The 25,288-nt window shown below is 39.5% G+C and overlaps 1 protein-coding gene across 10 annotated transcripts in view; it reads right to left on the bottom strand.

Annotated features, from left to right (window-relative positions):
• Positions 1-25,288, bottom strand: part of BPTF (bromodomain PHD finger transcription factor) — a 132,248-nt gene that overhangs the window by 6,489 nt on the left and 100,471 nt on the right. For 7 of the 10 annotated variants that reach the window (XM_024760587.1, XM_024760589.1, XM_024760592.1 and 4 more), the window contains 9 exons: positions 22,876-23,093; positions 19,916-20,138; positions 18,294-19,186; positions 16,375-16,457; positions 15,845-16,070; positions 11,944-12,272; positions 7,989-8,181; positions 6,771-6,855; positions 1,075-1,261 (listed from right to left, as the gene is read on the bottom strand). In XM_024760587.1, coding sequence (XP_024616355.1) covers positions 1,075-1,261; positions 6,771-6,855; positions 7,989-8,181; positions 11,944-12,272; positions 15,845-16,070; positions 16,375-16,457; positions 18,294-19,186; positions 19,916-20,138; positions 22,876-23,093 — 2,437 coding nt within the window. Of the gene's footprint in view, positions 1-1,074; positions 1,262-6,770; positions 6,856-7,988; positions 8,182-8,940; positions 9,115-11,943; positions 12,273-15,844; positions 16,071-16,374; positions 16,458-18,293; positions 19,187-19,915; positions 20,139-22,875; positions 23,094-25,288 lie in introns of all 10 variants that reach the window. The other 3 variants (XM_024760593.1, XM_024760586.1, XM_024760595.1) reach the window with 3 other exon arrangements.

Raw genomic sequence — 25,288 nt, 5'->3', positions numbered from 1 at the left:
TACTTCAGTTGTGCTTGTCCTTCACTTTTAGCTTATGCAAACTGACTCTGAAGTACAGTTCTTGATCTACCTTGTTACAGGAGAAGGAGAGAAAATACCCTGAAGATTTTCCTCCGAGAAAAATGACTAGGTAGAGCACTGATTCTTATGCTTTGGTATGCAGAGTCCCGTGGGAGTTCATTAGGTAATACAGATGCCCAGACCCCAGCCCAGCCAAGATCTACCCAATCTGACTAGGGAGGATCAAGCTTGCGGGCTAGTGGATGGGGGATGGTGAACAATGAATCTCAGGGCTACAGAGCGGTGGCAGCTCTCAAAGAAAAGGGAAACAGCCTTTCGTTGAAAGGAAGAAAGTCATGGGCTTGGGGAGGAGCAGGTGCGGAAGATCAGAAACAGAGGGCGCGAAGGTCACAGTATCTGAATAGCATGCAAAGCTGCTCAATGTTTTTATGCTACGAGAGGTTCAAAGAAAAGGTCTGTGGACTTGGATTAAAGTTTAGTTTTGTCCACAGAAAACATCCATTAGAATAAAACAATTTATGATTTCAAAGATACAGCAAACGCAAATGAAAGAGAAAGCGCTTAAATCCCCACTTGGTGGTCTTCCCCTTACTCTACCCTACAGAACAGTCTTTTTTTTTTAAACATTATTTTGTTGAATTCTACCAGTCTTCGAGCATTTCACCTACTATATGCTGTGTTGAGTATTAGTCTCATAGTTTTAAAAAACTATTTTTTTGGCCACGCAGCCTGCGGGATCTTAGTGGCCTGACCAGGGATCGAACCCCCACCCCCTGCAGTGAAAGCGTGGAGTCCTAACCGCTGGACCGCCAGGGAAGTCCCAGGACAGTCATTTTTATACTTCTGTAAACTCAGTGAGAGCAAGAACTCTTACTACTACTATCTTTGTATGTGCCCCATGGCACTTAACACAGCATCTTACATTCTGTAAGCATTTGATAAATGCTTTTTGAATTTGAAAAAGTGACTATAATTTTAAGCAGATCATACACAAACCCAGCAATTTCTCGTTAGGAGCTGAATTAGTTCAGAGCGCTGAACACATCTGCTTACCTGCTAGCCTTGAATCCTTTCAATTTCTGTACAAAGAATGATTCAAGAACTTCTGCACACTGGTAAAAAGGAGAATCACTTGGATTGTAGTAACGACAATTATCAAAAATTTTGGTCATATCTGCTACAAATTCTGTCAGCTTTTCATAATATCTTCTTTGTACTCTTTCTTCCATGGTGGCGAGGTCTTAAAAACAAAATGTAAAAGATTTTCAAAGCTTTAAGGTTGTTCCAGTGTGGATACTGCCTGCAGTTCTGACAAATAAGAATACATAACATCTTGCCCAAGCAGTCCTGGAACCAGGCTGGTTTACCAGTGAAGACTACGTAGCAATTCTTGAAGAAAATAGCAGCATTTTTCCAATTTTGTTTTTGATTTGGGGTCTAAAAGATAAATCTTGGCTACCGTTAAGAAGGGTCTTTTACTTTCAATTAACTACAGAGAATAGCTCTTTATTCAATTGGTTTGAAACAAAGCAAACACTACACCAACATGAACAATACGTATCTAAGTATAACACATTTCCACATGCAAACAATTGATTAAATACCTTACATGTACAAAGAGAAGAAGTCCAGAATTAAGAATAAAATCTCTGTGGTTTTGTGATCCTTGTATTAGACTTTAATAATATAATTTTGTTTCCTTTTAAATTTTTATTGTTACCTTTTATTGGTGACAAGTGATACTGACTTACCGATTATGTTGGTAATAATATAAAGTGTCTACTTAAAATAAACTTAAGGGAAAAATATTAGCTGATATGACTAAAAATAGCAGTATGTAAAAGTAGAGGTAGTGTGCAGAAATGGAAAAAATTACTAGGGTGGTACACAGGTAACTGCTGTGGAATACTGAGCTAAATCCACCCAAAGTAACAGTGGGTCCCAGGAGACAGTTGTGCTTGAAGGAAAATTCCATATACAACATGACATGAAAACCTGGGAGAATAAAAGGTCAGTGATCTCAAATCAATCTAGGATTGACAGATAACACAATTCCTAACTAAATCTCAGTAATTATTTTAGAATTTGAGAAAATAATTTTAAAGTACATTCAAAAAATAAAAGTGTAGGAATATCTAAGAAACATTTGAAAAATAAAAGTAAAGGGAGAAAATTTAATCTATGAGACATTAAAAAAAATTACAGGGACTTCCCTGGTGGCGTAGTGGTTAAGAATCCGCCTGCCAATGCAGGGGACATGGGTTCGAGCCCTGGTCCGGGAAGATCCCACAGGCTGTGGAGCAACGAAGCCCATGTGCCACAACTACTGAGCCTGCGTGCCTAGAGCCCACAGGTCTGCAACAAGAGAAGCCACCGCAATGAGAAGCCCGCGCACCGCAATGAAGACCCAATGCAACCAAAAATAAATAAATAAGATAAATTGTATATAAAAAAATTTATAAAGCTGTGATAACAAAACGTGTGGCATTGCACAACATGATACAAACATTAATGGAACTGAATTCAAAACAGGAACAGACATAACTGTATTCAGCGTGAGAATTTCACCTATGTTGAGGATGTCATTTCAAATAAGCAGAGGCAGGAAGAATGCATTAATAAATTGGGTTGAGGCAACTGCCTACCTATATCTGAAGAAAAATTCTACCTCACACTATATGCCAAAGTAATCCGAGGTGAATTAAAATTTAAGAACAAAAGTGAATGTAGTTAATCACTGAATTGTGCGTATAAAAGTAGTTAAAAATGGCAATTTTATGTTATACATATAATATTTTAACACACAAACACGTCTTTGATAGTTCCAGTTTACGCAGGTAGGGGAAAAACGTGTAAACAAGAACAACTGCAAAAATGTACCCAGCCTGATTAAATTCCGAACAAGACTTGGGCGCATCCATTCTGTGTAGGTCACATAAGCTGTACGGGTAGGCAGAAAGCTTAACACAGCCCGCCCGAGTATCACCATATTCAGACTTAAGTTCTGGGCACTTCCTGACTAATTGTAATAAAGTATGTGAGTAGTGTTTGGACATTTAATGACTTCAACTTAATTAGTATCCCTTAAAAAAAAAAAAAGTACTAGGAAAACATACAGGTAAGTATTTATATATCTGGGGTAGGGAAAAAGGCTAAAAATACAACTCTAAAGGTAGAATTCATAATGATTAATAGATCTGAATTAAAAAAATGTTAAAAACTATCACATGACCAAAAAATTGCCATAAAACATTAAAATATCCTTAGTTTATAAATAACCCTTAAGTAACACTGACAACAGTATGAATATATCAAGAGCAAAATGGCAAAATACATAAATAGGGAACTCATGCAGAAGTACAAACAGTTATAAGCACATCACTAGTTACTGAAGACAGGCAAAGCCAAAGAGTCACTTCCTTTGCCCAAATTAGCAGAAATTAAAAATTAAATAACATCAGCCTATTAACAGGGGCTACCTCTAAAGGTGGATGAAAGTGGTGGTAAATTTTACATTTTACTCCCTATATCTCTGTAACATCTGCATTTGTACATCAAACATATTCTTTTGAAATAAATATTTACAAAGAAAACTTTTTCTCCTCAAAAGAGTGATAATGCTCAGGGTTTTCAAGTGTGCAGAGAAAAGGGTACAGATATATGCTATCAGTGGAAACTGGTTCAATCTGCTGAAGTGCAATTTGAAAATACTTACCAAAAGCCTAAAAAGTATACACACACCCTTTGGCACAGAAATTCTATTTCTAGAAATTTTTCCTAAGAAAACAAACAAGAACAGGGCAGATGCACAAGGATGTTCACAGAAGTGTCATTTATAGCAGCAAAAACTGCAGACAGCCAAAAAATCCATTATGGAGGGGTGATTAAATAAATTACCTTAACGTCATACAATTAAAAACGATGTAGGGGGGACGTCCCTGGTGGTGCAGTGGTTAAGAATCTGCCTGCCAATGCAGGGGACAGGGGTTCGAGCCCTGGTCCGGAAGACCGCACATGCCACTGAGTACCTACGCCCGTGTGCCACAACTACTGAGCCTGTGCTCTAGAGCCCATGAGCCACAACTACTGAGCCCCCATGCCACAACTACTGAAGCCCACGCGCCTAAAGCCCGTGCTCCGCAACAAGATGCCACCGCAATGAGAAGCCTGCACACCGCAACAAAGAGTAGCCCTGCTCACCGCAACTAGAGAAAGCCCATGCACAGCAATGAAGACCCAACGCAGCCAAAAGTAAAATAAATTTATAATCAATCAATCAATCACGTTAGTAACTTTCCAGACATTTGCTATGCATCTCTAAACACATGTACATACCCTTAGAAAACATACAACTGTTTACTGCTTAAAACCCAGGGATTGCTCTGTAACTTTCCTATTTCTTTCAACAGTATGCTTGGGAGACCTGTATTATCTGTATGTACATACCCACATAAAATGCTGTTTATCTTGGTGATATTAAAAAAAGAAAAGAAAAAGACAGGAAAACATTCTAGCTCTTCAAGAAAAGAATTTTGGCTAAATAAGTTAAGGCATATTCAATTTACAGACTATACAAAGCCATTAATATCATGTTATTGAAGATTAATGACACAGGAAAATGACTGCCAGACACAAACATTTACTATATGATCTCAATATTTTTTTTTAAAAAAAAAGTTTTCAATTTTTACACACACACACGAACACACCAAAATGTGATAGCATTCAGTGAGAAAAAGATCAAAAGTGCATTTATCTTTTCTTACTTTTTTTATTTCTTAAATTTTCTATAATCAAGTTATTTTTAGAAGCAAAAGACATCTATTTATTTAAATAAACACCCCAGGTACTTTCTCAAAGGAGATTATTCAAATCTGAAATGTGTACAATGATTAATTTCTTCTATCTTAGACATGAGGAGGATAGAGGTAACGGCTACTTAACATATTTATGGTTTTTCTTCCTGAAGATAAGCCCTCATTTATCTCTTCTTCATGTTTCTGCATCTTTGAAGTTGCCGTCAATACAACCCCTGTCTTTTCTTTTTTTTTTCTTAAAAACCTGTTTGAACTTTAATTCCTTTAATTTTTTCCTTTTATTTTTAAACTGAGGTATAATTGACATAGAACACTGTGGTACCTTTATGTATACAATGCGATGATTTTTTTTTAAATTTATATATTTTTGGCTGTGTTGGGTCTTTGTTGTTGTGCGGGCTTTCTCTAGTTGCAGTGAGTGGGGGCTACTCTTCGTTGCGGTACACGGGCTTCTCATTGCGGTGGCTCCTCTTGTTGCGGAGCACGGGCTCTAGGCACACGGGTTTCAGTAGTTGCAGCACGCAGGCTCAATAGTTGTGGCACACAGGCTTAGTTGCTCTGCGGCATGTGGGATCTTCCCGGACGAGGGATCGAACCCGTGTCCCCTGCATTGGCAGGCGGATTCTTAACCACTGCACCACCAGGGAAGTCCCAATGGGATGATTTGATGTTTGTATATATTGAGAAATGATCACCACAATACTTTTATTTAACATCCGTCACCGCATATAGTTACAAACTTTTTTTTTTGGTGATGAGAACTTTTAAGATCCACTCTCCTGGCAACTTTCAAATATACAATAAAACCATACCCATTAAAAAAATGCTTAGCTGGCCGTTTGGAATATTTTCATCAGCTAGAGCTAATTTTTGGGCAGTTTTGGAAGCTTTTAGCTATGTTTTAATTTCTATAACTTCTTTCGTAGATAAAGTATTTTTAATATAATCACCGGTAGCTGTTCATCTTAATACAGTAAATCCCCTACATATGAATGAGTTCCGTTCCGAGAGCACGTTCGTAAGTCTGACAAAGTTAGCCCAGGTACCCAACTAACACAATCAGCTATGTAGTACTGTACTATAATAGGTTTGTAGTACTTTTCACACAAATAATACACAGAAAACATTTTTAATCTTACAGTACAGTATAGTACTGTATACTTGAAAAGTATACAGTAGTACCAGCCACATCACCGATGCTTTTACACTTGCTTCCAGACATCCTGGGCTTGAAATAAAGATACTGTACTACTGTACTCTATACAGTACTGTAAAGTACACAAAAGCACAACCACTTGTAGAGGATGCACACGTGTGACAATGGACACCAGACACGTGAACTAACTTACATGACTGGACATGCGAATGCACGTTCACATTTTTGAAAGTTCGCAACTTGAAGGTTTGTTATGTAGGGGACTTACTGTATAGTTACTTGTAGCTGTTATTTAGTACCACTTTTATTTTCTGGGCAATGAGGCTATATTCTCTTGGATTTCTACCTTTGCTCTCCTTCAGGAAAAGATGAAGAAGAGGTGACAGGAAAGAGGAGAGGCTCACAAGGACCCCAATCCGTTCACTGATCTCACTCATTATACAGTAGAGAATACTCTGCTCATCCTTTGATTTAGCTACTCCTCTACTGATGGCTATTTATTTCATTTTCAGTATTTCTGCAATTATGAACACTACTGCGATGAACAACACACCTGTACACATGTAAATCCTAAGAGATGCAACTGCTGGGTCCAAAGGTACACACACTTGAACTTTAACACGTGCTCCCAGTTTATCCTACAAATGACCGTATACCAGTTTGGACTCTCACCAGTCTTGCTCAGCATATGTTCATGATGTATCGATTTTTTGGATGATAAATGAAGTAGCTGCTGAGACTTCTGAAAAAACTCCATGTTCAACTCAAGCACTTACCCATAGGTTCCTTAATAACACCGTAATAATCTGGCGCATCATTAGGATCCACTGGTTCAAGGAAAGGCCAGGCCATCTTATGGGCCTATAATGAACAACAACAACAGAAAGGCATCATTGGTTATTGTCAGGTTATTGTCAGGTGGAAATGACAATTTCACTTAAGTTTCCCATTTGAGTTCTTGCATCCAAGAACTGGAAGAGTCAGTTTTAAACTTGAGAGATGAAATTATTTATACTTAGATGATTTTTGCTGTAGTCACAAATTATCTCAGACGAGCATGCTCTGTAATAATGGTTCTCCAAGAGAGGTCTGGAAACTTGGCCTGGAGCGGGGATGGTGGAGCACTAGCTTAGGGGTCAAGGAATCTGTACTCTGGTCCCTTCACGATGACCTGCCAACTGAGCGATGTTGGCACTGCAATCACACCAATTAAACTGGAGTGGGATGGGTTCCAAGTGTGGAATGGTTACCTCTGCAGGCTAATGATGTGGCAGAGGTGTGATGGTGATGTTAAATAACATTCAACCACATATTGAGACTATTGAACTCGTTTCAGTTCTTTCAACGCTTCTAATTATGATCACAACAGGAGGAAGTGTTAATCTAGCACTCCTATGCCTGGAATACATCTCTAATGCTTGCTAATCTTAGAAGCCACCCCCACCTTCCTTCTTGTTTTTAATAAGGGAGGGAAGGCTTTGGCTCAGAGCCTTAGATAAGCATTTGTATCTCACTAGAATTTAATCAAATGGCTTTTCAATCAATGGTGGTAAGATGGTTTTCTTTAAAAATAAAATTTAGGTTAAAAATAATGAGTCATGGGCTTCCGTGGTGGCGCAGTGGTTGAGACTCCGTCTGCCAATGCAGGGGACAAGGGTTCGTGTCCCGGTCCAGGAAGATCCCACATGCCGCAGAGCGGCTGGGCCCATGAGCCATGGCCACTGAGCCTGCGCGTCCGGAGCCTGTGCTCCGTCACAGGAGAGGCCTGTGTACCACCAAAAAAAAAAAAATAAAATAATGAGTCATTTTAAACATGAGCATTAGCTAAACAACAACAGTCGGCATGGGAAGGACTGAAGTCTGTGGAGCACTTCAGCTGGGAGTCACTAAATAGTCAGGTGCTCTAAGATTGTAAAGGTCAAACCCCAGGCGTGTTTCCAAGGTCACGCTGATTGATTTCATCTTTAAATGCTGCACAGAGCATGGTTTCTCACCTGTAAAGAACGCAGCACCCTCTTCAAACCCTCGTAATCTTTCTCTGTTAGCGGCGTGAGCACTGTCATGGCATCCTCTGTTGACTGGCACTGTGGACAGACATACTCGTCAATGAGTTCTGCCTCACTTTGCAAGATGCCAACGCAGCGCCCATGGTACCAATTCTGACACCGATCACAGCCAATATAAAATCTGCAAGATCCGAAATGGAAATGTGAATTCAAAACAGATGGGATCACATTACTTATAATTTACTTTAAAAAGTAATAAAACATGCATTGCATATATTCTAACCCTGGGATATAAAATAGTTTTAGTATTTATAATTGTTTTAATACTTTTGAAGATTGACATTCCAATGAGTTACTTTAGTATTTCTGATGTTAAGAACAAGCATTAAAGGTTTAAGAACACTGTCAAAATTGGAGAACCAATATGAAGAAAAATGTAAAACATTTAATTGACTTCAAAGCTCAAAACAAAATAAAGACAAAAATCTTTCAACTAATACCATATCAAATGGGAAGCTGATATTGGCCACCCAACTGGGAGTTCAAAATCCTAAAAGCTGTTTAACAGAGTCTCGGAGCTTGTACCCAAATTAGTGTTTTTCTAACCTGCAATAAAGCACCATTTCAAAACACTGATAAAGTCCAAACAAGTCAGGCCATTTTAATCTCATTAATTTCTATGTTACATATTGAAGAATCAAGTCTACCATTAAACCACATTTTCCCCAATGCATCTCAAACATTCACTATGAAGCAACATAAAATTTTGAAGGGGAGGTAAAGAGGGAAGAAGAGAAAAAAAATTGGAAAAGAATTTGTAATGTAAGTGTATAATATATGCAGAAAAATACCTTGCTTTTTATTTTAAAACAAATAAGTAACCAGTCAGAGCAATTTGGCTTCCTAAATTATTAAATATGATGCTCTTATCAGAACTCACTGTGACTCATCATAAGGTGTTCTGCAGATACAGTACAATTCCTCACTGTTGCCCTCTTGTGCCCGTTTACAATCATTACAGATGTACACATCCATTTTCTTAGCCTCCTTTTCTGTGATGCCAACACATTCTCCATGATACCAGTTAGTACAAAGATCACAGCCAATATAGAACCTAAAAGCATTCACAATGAAAATGACAATGTAATTGTCATTTTGAGCTGCATGGTACGTAAGTCTGTCTTCCCTGTCCTGATTCACGTTCTTACAGGATAACTTTCTGCAATGAGTCAGCTAAACATCCTGAATCCGACCATTCTAACCCTGACAAACTACAGCATCTGATGCTATATCAAGTGTGGGGACATAGAGTCGCTCACATCAATTTCAACAAATACACTGTTTAGTGAAATGTGGGTCTTTAAAAACACACTGGAATTTGAAAAAATAAACAACACACTGATGGTAATGTCTCCCTCTTAATGAATGTGTGTAAAACTGTAACAGGCACAAAAACCAAAGCCAAAGAATCAAAGACTTACATCTGTCAAACCTATGCCACAGAAGCCATTTCAAAATCAGGGCTATTTCTTAGATAGGTTTGAAAATGTATCTCGCGATTTAAATTTGAAAACAAAGCAAAGCGCAAACACCAAGGAGAAGTTACACTACAAGGAACATGCAGGAGGTCAGCCAGTTGTAGAAGAAAAATGGTCAAAACATGGTATGAAGAAGAAAACTAAAAAAGGTACATGTAGTAATTCAGTTTCTACCAAGTTTTCTAAGTAAATATTGGAATTTAATTTTAACAGACTATGACATGGGCCAGTTTTTCAGTTAGTGGAATGTGTGTGGCAATGTGGAGTGGCCAGTTTAGTTAGCTGGTGAAGAACTACTTCAATTCAAAAACAGGGACACACGGAGTGGAGAGTGATGTAAGGACAGTTAATCTAAAACCGCAAGAGGGTCTACAGGATGGGGCTGTATGAGTGTGCAACTGTGGGTTATCAGTTAATTAATCCTCAAGTCTTTTGTAATGTAAGATCCCAAACGGTAAAGGGAAAAGCATCTCTATGACAAACACACAGTGTATCAAAGTGTTGACGAATGCTCCGGAGGAACGCCTTGTCAAAGTCATGGCAAGAATAAGCGTGAATTGCAGGGAACCAGACTGGCCTTGCTGATACCATCGGTTCTACCAAGGTGTTTCTTGGCAGATTCGCCTACAGGAATCAAAATAGTCCTCAAGCTTCCACCTAACCTGCTTTTGAACGTAAAGGAATAATGGTTGTGTGGTGTATCCTATTGCCACTAACTTTTTTCTTTTGAATTATGATTCCTGCACGATTTTCACTGCCGCACGTGGAGGCCTTCGGGGCGTTTTGGTATGTTGCCTTCACCAGGTGGTGGGCTGTGTGTTCTGTAAGTGAGTTCAGGACTTGAATTTCAGGTTTTAGTCACTCTCACTAGATTCCCAAAGGAGCCTACTTTGGAACAAGAGATCACTAAATACTCCTTAAGAACCACTAACTCTTCCCAACTAGAATAGGGAATGAATGAAGCCGGTATACTGAAATGTGAATAATGAAAAACTAAAAAATATGAAATCTCCCCAAATCATGAGGCAAACTCAATAAATGAGCATACGTACACGTGTGCTGCAGTTTATGCAATTTGGGTGTTAAAAAAAGTCGTGTGTGAAATGAATTTCTCTGATCTGAATATTCTAAATAGGCCAAAATGTCTGGTTATTTAAGGAAATTCCATAAGCAGATCTTTCTGTAAAGAAAGAAAATCTTTTGTAAAGAAAGTAAATTGACAAAAATTGCATTGGACTTGTACTGGACTAAGGGGAAAATCAATCAATAGGGTTCTACTTTTTATATCACGTCTAATTTCTCACAAAGTAAGACAATGAAAAGTGCAGATGCCTACACTGATCTGTGTTTGATTCAACACACAGCTAAATCTACCAACAAAAAGTTTTGATTTAGCACTTGCAAACAGACTGCAATTTAAATAGCACCGCTAACGCAGCTTCAGTGTTACAGCTTAAACATCATCAAACAATTTTATTTTATTAATTGATTAGGCATCCACTTACAGGAGACATTAAGCATTCCTAATTCTAAATGATCATACTTTTTTATCACAATCAAATAAACTTTTGGGTACTGTAAAATTAACACTGTGGTTAATTTTGGCTTTAAAAACTTGGCCTGCATTTGAATGTTGAAAATGGAAGCTAAATACCTAGCTGAGTGATAATAATGATAGGAAAAAAAAAAAGTGTAACCATGTTTACAGATTACTGTCTCTAAAATCTTGTATATATCACCAAATACAAGTTACAACTGTCAAAAGCAGCTTCCAGCTGCCATGCTTATCAAATTTTTGAGTGTAGTACTTGAGGAATGAGTGAAAGAAATCACTTTTTGTATTTTTCTGACTTTTGTCCCCAATAAGAAAGTGGGAGCTTTGACAAAAATAATATTAGGTTACAGTATTCTAATACAAAAACCATAGAATTACTTAAAATTACATGATAAAAATCCAAAACCACTCAAACTCAAAAGCCCCTTGGCACCATTCGTATGTAGGTCGTCTTTAGGATTGGATGTAATCGTGGGGTTGGGAAGATTCCAGAACAGATGATCTCAACTTTGGGCGGTGACAGTAACACACCTTTCTCCAGACAGCATTACTAATTGATCTGGAGTTGATCCAGAGAGAAGAGGAGACAGCAAAGGAGCAACAGAAAGCTTATCTGACAGAAAATATGATGAAGGACAAACACGAATCATGAACACGTGGAAAAAGAACCAAACTTTTATTCTAGTGTCAACGTTAAAAATATCAGCTGCAAAACCACAGATGAAATAGTATTATCCTTATTTTTAACTGTTTTTATTTACATTGCTACTGATATACTCATTTTCTTCAAAACTGGAAACTGAGCTAAACTTTTAAGAAAATAAACTAGAGCTCAAAAAGATCTACTCACTTAGATTCATCGTAAGGCGTTTTACAAATACAGTAAAGCTTTGTGTCCTTCTTCGTTTCCTTTGAGGTAGTAGAGATCATTTTCTTCTTCTTCGACTTGGAGCTTGAGTCTCTTTCCTCTTCTCGCTTCCTCTTCTGGGAAGCCACAGGCAGCGTGGCCGTGGTCGTGGCCGTGGCTAAGGGGCCCGAGTGCTGCGGCGGGGGCGGAGGTGGCGGGGAAGGCGGAGGGGCTGGAGGTGCCGGTGCTGCGGCGGGGGAGGTGGCAGCGACAGCTGTGGCCTGCATCATGTCTTTTTCCTTCTTAATTTTCAGGTCCCTCTTGAGCTCTTCCTGTTGTCAATCAAAGAATATAAGACCATCAACTGAGTTATGTAACGTTCTGGCCAGAGGACGTTACATCACCTCCCTTGTCTGAGCAGCTCCACAGTTCACTCTAAAGTGAGGGAGTCTTGTTAACTCCAAACAAGAGGGTTCTTACTACACCTTAAACCCAATTAAAACAACTAGAAATAGAAGATGAAGATTACACAACAACTAGAAAACTGCTAGCTCTCTTCAAAGGAGGTCTGACAGAAAGATGAGCAAGTGTGTAGAAAGAACGGCCCCTCCCGCATGCCAGGGTCCTGCCCTGGTCATTGCAGTCATCACTCAGGACATGATTTCAAGTGTCCTCGCTCGCTGGCTGCTTTCTTCCGGCAAATCTCCGTGTGTCTCCTTAGAGTGAGCCTCGACGTGAACTGGACATGATACTCCAGATGTGGCCTGACCAGCCCAGAGCAGAGTAAGACAGATGTGCCTTATTTACTGTGCTCCTGTGGCTAGAATTTAAGACTGCAAGGAGAGCTATTTTCTCAATACAAATTTTGCATAAATTAAAATACTTTTTCCCATGTGAGGTATTTTACAGACACACCTCTGCTACCTAGTGCTACAACTTATTCTGAGAAATGATGATGAAAGAACTTTTATTTCCCTTGGACTTCCCTGGTGGTGCAGTGGCTAAGAATCTGCCTGCCAATGCAGGGCACATGGGTTCGAGCCCTGACCCAGGAAGATCCCACATGCCGCGGAGCAACTAAGCCCGTGCGCCACAACTACTGAGCCTGCGCTCTAGAGCCCGCGAGCCACAACTACTGAAGCCCATGTGCCTAGAGCCCGAGCTCCGCAACAAGAGAAGCCACCGCAACGAGAAGCCTGCGCACTGCAACGAAGAGTAGCTCCTGCTCGCTGCAACTAGAGAAAGCCCACGTGCAGCAACAATGACCCAACACAGCCAAAAGTAAATAATAAATAAATTAAAAAAAAAAAAAAAGAACTTCTATTTCCTTAGAGAAAAATCACTGTGATTGGCATTCATGAACAAGCTTGGTGTAATTAAACCAGAGCTATGACCAAGTTTTTAAACATCAAAAAAATTCTAACAAATAAACCAGAATGATCCTGGTTTAATGAACCTCTTTCCTCTATCTGGAGTCTAAATAGTCTTATAACTGAGAAGATATGCTGTGTGACAATTCTACAGTCCTTCTCTATTTAAAAACAAAGTCTGAACTTTTTCCTAGGGAAGAAAGTAAATCTTGAGTTTCATTTTCCTAATAATATGATGTGTTTATAGCCTAAAGAGATGGATTTTAGGAAAACCAAGATCGTCAAGACAGTGTAGTAGGTACATACTTTGACATACCTCTTCAAGAACATTCCCATGGTAGTAAGATATAAAAAAGAGAAAACTGAAAAGATAGCCATGCTTGAATAAGATATAAATGTCTCTATGGAACGGAAACACAAAACCATGACCAGGGCTAAAACTGCAGGCCTCCTGGGCTCCAGATTCAGAACGGGGAAGTGCAGGCTCCCTGCTGGATGTTAAAGGCTGGCTGTGCTACACTAGGCTTCTGGAGGGAGGAAACAAAAATAAAACTCCTCTAACTTAAAATTCCAAATGCAAAATCAAATGATAAACAATAAAAACATGTAATGTAAAAAAAAAAAAAAGAAAAAGCAACCAACAAAAATCAATAACCTAATCTGAATTTACTCCAAGTGAATTTTTATGTTTTATAGAACAATCTGACAAAAAACTTTATAATATGTATGAGACATTCAAAGAGTTAAATGAAGGCATAAGTTCTATTAAAAATGAGTAAGAAATATTGAAAAGACAAGCAGAGGGGGATGGAGGAGGGAGGAAAAGGTAGAAGACAACACATTTTTAGGACAGTGAAACTATTCTGTATGATACTGTAATATGATTCTGTATTCTGTTATGTAACATGATTATATGACATCACTCATTTGTCAAATGCACAGAACTACACAACACAAAGAGTGAAACTTAATGTAAACTATGGACTTTAGTTAATAATAATGTATCAATACTGGCTTATGAATTGTACAAATATGCCACCCTAATGCAAGATGTTAATAATAGGAGAAACTGGGGTTGGGGGTAGTATACGAGAACTCTCTGCTTTCTGCATAATTTTTATGTAAATTTAAAACTGCTCTTAAAAATGAAGTCTATTTTCTAAAAAGGCAAGCATAAATGATATAAGAACAGGTAGATATAAAGGACCAATCACATATGCTGAAAATAAAAAATAAAATCTTTATAATTAAAAATAAATTTTAAAATATGCTAGTACATATACGTTTGAATGTTGTTCCTCAAACTAAATCATCTTAGCAATAAATTCTATAGTTAAAATAATGCTGAACATTTTCTTTAAGTATAATTTTTCTTCCTCATTGGATAAGCGATACACTGTCAGAAACAACACCACGACTGTATACTAGAATATTTGCAGTAGTTGTTAACATTTTTAAATGGCTGCATAGTATGTACAGTGCAGAAAAAGAAAAATGTTCAGTATATGTTGTCTCCAGCGTGATTCTGATTTTGTTTAAAATGTGTTTATATGTGAATACATTTATTAAAAGTAATATATGTAAGCTATATCCTAAAATTATTTTAAAATGGTCATCTTTGGAGGGGGGATAATCAAAGATTACCGACCCTTATTTTTGTTTACTTGGACAATGGTCGCGATCTCAGTATTTATCTAGCAGTGACTACCTTATTGAACTCTCTCTTAGATCTTAATAATTTTTCTTTGGGGTTTTGATATAATAATCATATATACACAATAACAAATTTTATCTCCTTTCTTTCTCTGGCTTAACCTTAGCTAGAATTTCTAGAGATGCTAAGCAATAATGTTGATTCTAGGCACTACCGTCTGGTTTCTGACTTCAGTGGGAAGATCTCTAATGTCTCACAGTTATGTACAGTGTTTGTTAGTAGGATGATCAGTGTTGTCTTAACATCTCTCACCTTCTTAAAATGTACAAGGCACTTCTAGGGATGCTTTATATAGCCCACTTCTCTTTTAAAAAACTGTTTAAATATGTATGAATAGATGTCTTCTTTCAATTTTCAACAAATTCCCTAAGTAAGCAGAGGATTAGCCATGCCTGCAGATCATTTACAAGTCAAGAAAGAAATCTGGTCTTATTTAATAAGCACACTTTATTTTTCTTTCAACATTGTTTTGCAGTTTCTCTGTCTACCTTTCTCAAGAAACGTGGCTCCTGATAACTTTTGGCAAAGACTGCGTCACAGACAATAAGGGCTATTGTTGCCAAGAGGGTCCTCGAATGTTTTAATCAAAAGACTAACCTCCCCGAGTGGCTAGTTTAGAGATTACAATATACATGTAGATACAAAAATCTCTGTCATGCTTTAAAAGATGTATGTCCTACTACTTCTCATTCTAGGGACAAAAATGTAAAATCTAGAAAACAAGCTCAAATTTTAAGCTTAATGGAAATTTCAAGGGGAAAAGAAGAATAAAATTTGATGCTAAACACTGAACACAAGACGATAGAAAATACCTTCTTACCTGCACTTCAATTTGTAGGTCTTTGTCTAGTAGTGCTCTCTTCTTCAGTATTTCGGCTTTGAGTTGCTCTTTGTGCTTGAAGAGCAGTGCAGAGAGCTTGCTGGCATTCTGTTTGCTACGTTTCTGTTCCACGCTCTCCTCTCGCTTCCGTTTTTTTGCTGCCTGTTTTTCTTCTTTATCTATCTTATCCAAAATATACTTCATCACCTGGTTACAGACAATCATTCTAGAGAGAAATACACAATCTATGTAATACTGGGCATTTCCTTCTGAAAAGCTTAAGACAAAATTTTTCTACGTCTTTACAGTTGGTACAAACTTTCTGTGACTGGGAAGCTTCAGAGCGATTGGAACCAGTTATGAGCATCTATTAGTACTGAGTGTTCTCATTTAATAAACTTCAATCAAGATAAAAACAATACAAACTCAGAACTCCTGTGTGTGTGTGTGTGTGTGTGTGTGTGTGTTAAAGAGAAGAGACTGATATACAGTGAGACCCAGTGTAATGGGTTATAAACATTTCTCCCTACCTTTGATTCTCTTCTCTTTCAGCTGGAGTCATGGTCTTTTTCTGTTTTAAATGTTCTATTACAGCATTATGCTTCATCACCACCTTCAGGACAGAACAAAATCCAAAAATGCATATTTTATAATGACTACAAGTTGGTGCACAGGTAACAACAGTAGAAATCTGAGCACATGTATGTGTTTCCCAAAGAAACTAAAAATTTTATATCGTAATACAAATAAAATGAGAGCTACTGTGTGGCCCGGGTGCTTATCACATACCCGGCACCGTGCCCAGGGAAGCAGCTGACATTACCTTGTTTATTCACCGTAACAATGCTGAAAGGTAGGGAAACTTTTATAAATGAGATAGTGAGACATAAAGAACCTACTAACTTGTTTGAGATTAAAGAATTAATACAGCTCTAATTTTAACCCAGCTATCATCCTCCAATAACCATGTTTTTGACATTATGCTCTCCGTCCCAGGCATTCATTTTAAAGATCACCCCACCCCCGCCCCATTGCCACCTTGCGCAGAGATTAGGGTAAAGACAGACATTGTAATAATTCTCAGTTCATGGACCATACAGTGCTAAAAGCTGGATAATAATGCATTTTAACACATTATATATGACGTTAATTTTTTAAGAATATTACTATACATCTTCAAAATCCCTCTGCTGGGGCTTCCCTGGTGGCGCAGTGGTTGAGAGTCCGCCTGCCAGTGCAGGCGACGCGGGTTCGTGCCCCGGTCCGGGAGTATCCCACATACCGTGGAGCGGCTGGGCCCGTGAGCCATGGCCGCTGAGCCTGCGCGTCTGGAGCCTGCGCTCCGCAACGGGAGAGGCCACAACAGTGAGAGGCCCGCGTACCGCAAAAAAAAAAAAAAAAAAAAAAAATTCCTCTGCTGCTTAAAACACTTCTAACAACATTACAATCATCAAAGTTGCTAAGAGACTAGATCTTAATTATTCCAACCACTAAAAGGAAATGAAAATTATGTGACATGATAGGGGAGTTAATTATTGCTACAATGGCAGTCATATTATAAGATGTGAATGTATAAAACCAGTAAGACATATACCTTAAATTAAATTTATACAATGTTATATGTCAAATATATTTCAATAAAAAATAAAATAAAAAGTGCTTCTACATACATGACCTCATTTAATCATTACAGTAACCCTGTGTGGCTAAAAGGGAGAGAGTTTTAATGAGGATATAGCTCAGGGGAGATCAGTGGGTTTCACAGACTGTAAACGGGAGACCCAGGAACTGGGTTCTCCTGACTTGGGAACACTTGAAACCCACACAAACTCCTGACTAGTGCGGAACGCTGCACATTCTCCCGCAATGCTATAGAGGATGTCACTATACACGTGGCTTCGTTTCAAGCAGAATAATTCTAACTCATCTAAATTGCCTTACTTCACTACAAAGCTACTGCACAATGCCACTTTTTATTTATGCTATGGAGTAATACTATTTAAATCTTTTTTTTACGAAGGTGTGGCTGGAAGCACAAATGAGTTTAATCTGTCTATAACATTTGCTTAGTCTACGTGCAAACTAAGGAATGACAACTGCAAATAACTGCAAAGAAATTGCTATGATGCCTGAAGTGGCTTCCAAACTTAGTTAAACCTTCAGGTTTCGTATCAATGATACTTAAACTTCCTAAGTCCACTCTTTCCAACTTAGTTCTCCCAAAATACACGTAGTTTTTCCAGTAAGCACTGACTGTTTATATCCAACAGAGTTCCAAACCATAACAGTCATTCAGTACGTTTTGGTCAACCCAGTGCTGCTTCTAACCTGAAGCATCAATGACTTTTGTGTCTTATTTAAGGAAAGCTAACACAACCAAACACTAAGTCTAATGCACAGCACAATAATTCAAGCTACTGAACATGCTGCTTTTACTTAATAACTTTACCTGTTTCTGAATGATTTCACTTTGATTAGAAGCTTGGAGGGTGTGTTCCCGCTTAATTTCTATCTGTTGCTGCTTCTTCTTTTGCTGCTGATCCCTGAGTTGCTGAACCCTTTGCAACTGCTCTTGCACACTGGCTGCCTGTACTGTAACCACATTCTGAATCTGATGGGTCTGCACAGGGCTGCTCTGCTGCCTCTGAACGGGGACCTGGAGTTTGAGCTGCTGGGGCACACCACCTTGCTGAGCCTGTATCTGAGCCACAACCTGTGACTGGATCTGGGAGAGAACCTGGACTTGTTGCAGCTGCGGCACAGCAAGGACTTGGGGCTGAGGCTGCCGTACTTGGAGCAGAGGACGGGATGGGGACGAAACAGTAACTTGGCTTAACGTTTGTCCTGATGAAAGAGTTTGAGTTGAAGACTGTACCTGGGGTTGTGACTGTGGCTGGCCCTGGGAAGGTGGCTGAAGAGATGTGTGTGGCTGAATTGGAATCGGCTGTGAGGCTGTAGTCTGACCCTGGGACTGCTGTCCAGGAGACACTTGGGATGGAGTTGATGGACGCATTCGAGTCTGTGGTGGACTCTGGACACGAGCAGGAGACTGTCCTTGGACATTACTCTGAGGCTGACACTGTCCTGCACCTTGGGGTTTGGAGGACTGTGCTTGGGTGGGCTGTGCTTCAGGAGGGACGTGGGAGGCAGAAGTTGCTTGGGTCTGGGCTTCAGGCTGAGCTGGGGATGGGGGTTGGGTTGGGGGCTGGGGCTGTGCGGGCTGAGCAGTCTGAGGCTGGGCTTCTGCAGGACTCACGCTCGACGGCTGAGCTGGAGGCAGGCTCTTGGCTGGCTGCACCTGTGTCAGGGGCGATAATTTACTCTGTCTTTGTTCACTTGTACCTGTGAAAAGGAAAGACCAAATATTTCTTACTCTAGAACATGACACTGTGGTTTAACAAGAATTTGAAGGGGATTTTCTAAAGGTGAGAATTCTGCATTTCAGTACAGAAGATTGATGCCCTAGAAATGCTCCATCTAGAAACACCTAGGTCAGGACTCTCCTAAATTGGGGAACACAGGCCCTGTTCATGGCTGCCCTCCGCACATTTTGCTAAGTCTCCAGAGGGCTGGCTTCCAAAGCAAGGCACAGTCTCCGGAAATCAGCCAGGTCTTCTGGCCCAGGCTAAGGCCAGCCCACATTCCTCTCCTATGGCGTGACGCCAGTGAGTGACGGCCGCTTGCAGCAGGAGGCTCACCAAGTGCTCTGGTCCTGACGCTCCCAATCATAGGTTATGAGCTGGAAATACCCACCTGCCCTGAGAGCACGTCATGACTCAATCAGTTCCTACAGGCTTGGTGAGGCGTTAGGAGTGGGCACAGTCACCACGATACTTTACTGTTTTGTGCCAACCCCCCGCTTTCTATAGTTTTTAACGGGGGGTGGTGGTGACAGGGAGGCTGTCAGAGCAAGAGATCTGGTCAAGCTCTTGTGAGGCTGACCAGTCAGCTGTGACACTCACCAGCTTGAGGCACATCCTCCCAAAGATAAAGACCGGCCCTCTGGCCCCCTCTGTCACCTAGCAACCCGTGACACTAACAAGCAGCATTTCCCACAAGCCCAGGTTCTACCTGCTGCTGTAGTGGAAACAGTGGTGGTGGTGCTGCTGGTTGCCGTGGCTGTTGTTGCCAGTGGGGTGAAGAGGAACCGCTGGACGGTACCGTTTGGCATTGCGGCTTGCATCAGCTGCTGTCCTGGACCGGGAAGTATAGTCACCCCTTGAGGTATCAACTGCAACTGTCCAGTAGTTTGGCCTTGTCCTTGAATCACTACTGTCAAACCTTGATTGCCACCCTACGGAAAAAACACACAACATGTAAACCGTGTTCAAAGGATCGATCTGCAAGTATACCATTTTTATGTTGAACAGATCCTTTAAAATAATGAACATATGTATTTGAATGTCTATGGAATGGTACCAAGAAAAATTCAGATAAGCTAAAATAAGAATATTTATTTTAAAAGATTGATGGTGTTTAGTGGAAAAAGCATGAACTAACAATCCAGAGTTCCAGTCTGAGTTCTCCAAACGGACAGACAGGTTATCTGTCTGTAAGTAACATCGCTGCTCTGGATCTAAATTTCCCAATCTATCAAATAAGGGTGTGAAGTGAATAACTAAGGTCTGCACAAAATTCTGATTTTAAATCATCTTATTTTATAACTTTCAAAGCATCTTTAGACATACTTTAGACATGCCTCATTTGATTCTCACAATAGACTTGTGACTTTGCGGATTAGGGAGAGAAAATATTACTACAATCTTTCTACCAATTAGGAAACTCAAGTTAGAAAGTTCAAGACTCCTACCCAGAGTGAGAGGGCAAGTTCAAGGTGAGATATAATGAGAAGCCCAGGTCTCCTAGTTTCAGTTTTTTCACTATGTACCAAATGACCTATGGAGTGTGTTGGTGTGTGCCAACGTATAGAAAGCTTAGGGTTCTAGACGTGGAATGCAAACACCATGTGAGGAAGGTCACTAATGTCTGAGTAATCATCCAAATGGGGACTAGGAACTAAAAACTCCATCTGCACTGCCTCTTCTGTCCAGGACTTCTTAATCCTCAACCATCAGGAACATGGTGGAAAATTAGAAAGCAAACGTAAAAACAAGCCACCCTAAGTTCCCAACAGCCAAAACTGATGCTACAAAGTTCCTACAGTGATGCTAAGCTCCATGCACTTTACTCAGGAGTCCCTTACTATAGCAGTCCCCAGCCTTTTGGGCACCAGGGACTGGTTTCGTGGAAGACAATTTTTCCACGGACGGGGTGGGTGGGTGGGTGACGGTGCAGGCGGTGACGCGCGGGACGGGGAGGGACGGGGAGCGGCAGATGAAGCTTCGCTCGCTCGCCCACCCCTCACCTCCTGCCGTGTGGCCTGGTTCCTAACAGGCCGCAAACCAGTTGAGGACCCCTGCCTTATTCACTATTGCTTTTCTAAAACATTTTTGTGCACAGTCAAAACTACATACAATACCAAGTATAGTTTAACGAATAATTGTAAAGTGAACGTCTATAAAACCAGCATTCAGGTCATCACTGCCAGTATCCAAGAAGGCCCCCGTGTGAGCTGCTCTGGTCTTAATTCCCCTCCTTTGCCCTAGAGGTAAGCACTACTCTCACTGTTACAATAACTGCACTTCTTCATAGTGCGACCACTTGGGTATAGCTCTCTAAGGGCCACAGACTCACAACTTCAGGAGCACCATTCAGGAAGAATTCAAATGGTGTCCCCTCCAGGGAGGCAATGCAGCAGGCCCATAACCCTACACATATAGCTAGTTCTGCCTGTTTCTGAATCTTATGCAAATAGATCATACTGCAGTTCTGTTTGTTACTTGCTTTTTTTTTATTTAGCTCAGAAATGTAGTTCTATGTGGCTGTTGTTTGTTCACTTCCATTGCTGGAGGAAGGCAACTTATTTATCTAATTGACTGCAGATTGACATTTGGGTCGTTCCCAGTTTTTGACTCTTATGAACAATGCTGCTGTATATATTCATGTCCATCGCCCTGGTGCTCAGACGAACAAGAACTTCTCCAGGAAACATACCTAGAAGGAGAACTACTATGACGTGCGGCATGTGTCTTCAGCTTTGCTACATAGTGTCTACAGTTTTTCAAGGTGGCTAAAGCAATTTATAATACTACCAGGTGTGTATGAGAGTTCATTCTGCTCCATGTCTTTGCTGTCTCTTGATTTTGTCTGACATTTTATTTTATACTAATCTCTTAGATATATGGTTTTAATATGCATTTCCCTCATTACTAACAAAATTCAGCAGTTTTTTGGATTTATGGACGTTTAGATTTCCTCTTTTCTCGACAAGTTTGTTTGCTCTTTTTTCCTACCGAACTATCTGGATTTTTTTCTTCCTTAATTTGTAGTAGTAATTCTTCATGTATTCTGCAGAATAGTCCTTGGCTGGTTGTAATTATACCTTTCCTCATTCTTTTCACTCTTTTATAATGTCTGATGAACTAAAGTTCTTATTTCTAAGGTTGTTGAATGTATAAATCTTTTCCTTTATGGTTAGTATTTTCTGTCTTTAAGAAAGCCTTTCCTGGGCTTCCCTGGTGGTGCAGTGGTTAAGAATCCGCCTGCCAATGCAGGGGGCATGGGTTCGAGCCCTGGTCCGGGAAGATCTCTCATGCCACGGAGCAACTAAGCCTGTGTGCCACAACTACTGAGCCCGTGAGCCACAACTGCTGAAGCCCGCATGCCTAGAGCCCATGTTCCACAACAAGAGAAGCCACCACAATGAGAAGCCCACACACCAAAACAAAGAGTGGTCCCGCTCGCCACAACTAGAGAAAGCCCACGCACAGCAATGAAGACCCAATGCAGCCAAAAAGAAAGAAAGAAAGAAATTTTTTTTAAAAAAAGTATTTTTGTTTGACTCTAGGAACCAGACATTTAAAAAAGTAAGTAGATTTTTAAACATCCAAAGATTAAGTATGTGTTTTAAAGCTTACAGCAAGAGTAAGTAAGATCACTCGTAAAGTTAAAATGGAAGTCACATTACTTACGTGGCCCTGTGTTAACTGGGTGAGTTGAGCCATGGTAAGCTTCACCTGTCCTTGCTGGGGGCGAGGGGGCTGTGAGGTTGAAGGCTGTAGACTTGCAGTGGGTGCTCCTGAAGTTAGTCCTTTCTGTGCAGGTGTTGAGGAAACTGTACTAGGGGCAGAGATCGCAGTGGACACAGGCTGCCCTCTGATGATCTGCGTCACGACCTGCTGAGGAGTACCTATGCAAAGAGCAAAACATTAGAATGCTTCTATGCCCTAAGCAATACTCTGAGTTGAAATGTCGTTTAACGCTTCAGATGAATGTATTCTTCTCAATTTTCAAAAAGACTTACGGGATGCTGACATACTGATGCATTCAGCCATATGTCCACATCCAAAGTACCCACCTGGTTGTCAGTGAGCCTGTTTCCACACAGCTCACTAACAACCACTCTCCCATTCCTGCTCTCTGCAGTAGTCAAAAAATAAATAAAATAAAAAAAAATAATAATGCTCTTCCTATGAATCTAAAGCCAAAATGACAATAGGGAAGATGGAAGAGCCTATGTAAAATGTGCCATTAGGCTGCCTTTCCTTAGGAATATAAATGAAAAGATAATAATTTATGTGATTTTTAAACAAAACATATAGAATCTGGAATATTCTGGGACAATTATATGTATAAATGAGTTTTTCTTACAGCTATCTGCTACTTAGTTGGAAGGAACCAAGAGGGCAAGAACCCCTGTATCCTCAATACTAGAGCAAGGTGCTCAAGTGCTTCCATAGTTAGTTGAATAAACATCTATAGAATGAATGAAGTTTAACTGAAATGGCTCCATAGTCTTCTAAAAACTTCTGTTTCTCATTTAACCTGATGAAACTAGAAGAAAAAGCAGGTGGTAATTATTTGGCAGCTAATTTTACACTTATAAAATCTGAATTCATTATTAATTAGTAAATATTATATTTCTGAAATTTTGTATTCACTTCCTGTTTTTCCTCATATGTCTACATATATATTTCTGTGTATATTTTTTAAAATGACCGGTGCTTAATATTATTGCATTATGTATAAAATTAAACCTATTTTGACATTTAGAATACTTTCCCTTTTTCTTTTTTTAAATAATACCCTGGTGAAATCCCTGCTTATAAATTTTTATGTGCTTCTAATTATTTCCTTAGAATATACTCCTCCCAAAATTACTGGATTCATAGCAGGAACATAGTATTAAATTGAATTTAGAAAGGTTATACCCATTCATACTCCCATCACCACTGGGTGCCCATTTCACTGAACCCTTTCCAACCCTATCACTAAAGTATCACATTCCAGCTATCAGAAATAGTATGATAGCATCACAGTGCCTGCATTACTTCAGTTGGTCTACTTTCCTTTGGTATCATGCTCCTAAATTCTGGTGGCTTGTAAATATGCTATAGAAATTGGCAGTGTAAGTTTTTCATCATTACTCTTTCTTCTAAACTTTACTTGGTTATTGTTGTCCACTTATTCTTCAAGATGAATCAAAAAACAGTGCAGTACATATAGACAAGTGCTTGAAGTTGAGAACTTCTGGACTCCAACACTCTGTCCTTGTACTGCAGTTTGAGGAACAGTTAATGAAAAGTTACTTTCGTTTATCACCTTGTATTTTCTTTTTTCCATCTTTATTGGACTATAATTGCTTTTCAATGTGTTAGTTTCTGCTGTACAACAAAGTGAATCGGCTATATGTATACATACATCCTTATATCACCTTGTATTGATACGGTGTCATCATAAACAGATGGATAAAAGGGCTGGTATTGACTGATTATATGATGGTCATTCAGATGATCCCCAATATGTACATGTTCAATTATGTTTAGATTACCATCAAAATTCAAAAATTAAAACACTTTTTATTACAACCTGGGAGTGTTCAACTTTGGGAAAGGCTAGCGTGGTGGTAGGAATAGGGATAAGTTGACCTGCACACACTCAGACACACACTACACACATCCATCCACCCTCGACCTCTCTGACCACAACTCCTAAGACTCTTACTGTCTTCACTGGGCCCCACCAGCCTCACTGGCCACCTTGCTTTTCATACGACACACCAGACACACTCATATGTGAAGCTATATATTCACATATTCAAGTCTAAGTATATTACCATTTATCATCCATAAACTTTTCTTCTTTACATTAGTTTTATCTTTCCTTTTAGTTGGCTGCCTAACTGACAGCTATTTTTAAACATGAATAGATACTGAATTTTACCAATTGTCTCTGTAGCATTAACTGAAATAAGGAATCATACTTTCTTCTCTGGGGTAAATTTTGCTTAGGCATTAGGATATTTCCTTTAAAAAAATACTATGCTATGTTTCATATTAGAATTATGCTAAATTTGTAAAATGAATGGGAAAGAATTTATCTACC

This window comes from Neophocaena asiaeorientalis, unplaced genomic scaffold, assembly GCF_003031525.2.
Source record: "Neophocaena asiaeorientalis asiaeorientalis breed wild unplaced genomic scaffold, Neophocaena_asiaeorientalis_V1.1 scaffold30, whole genome shotgun sequence".
NCBI lineage: Eukaryota > Metazoa > Chordata > Mammalia > Artiodactyla > Phocoenidae > Neophocaena > Neophocaena asiaeorientalis.
The sequence above is the reverse complement of the archived record's forward strand: the minus strand, read 5'-3'. Positions and strand labels throughout refer to the sequence as shown.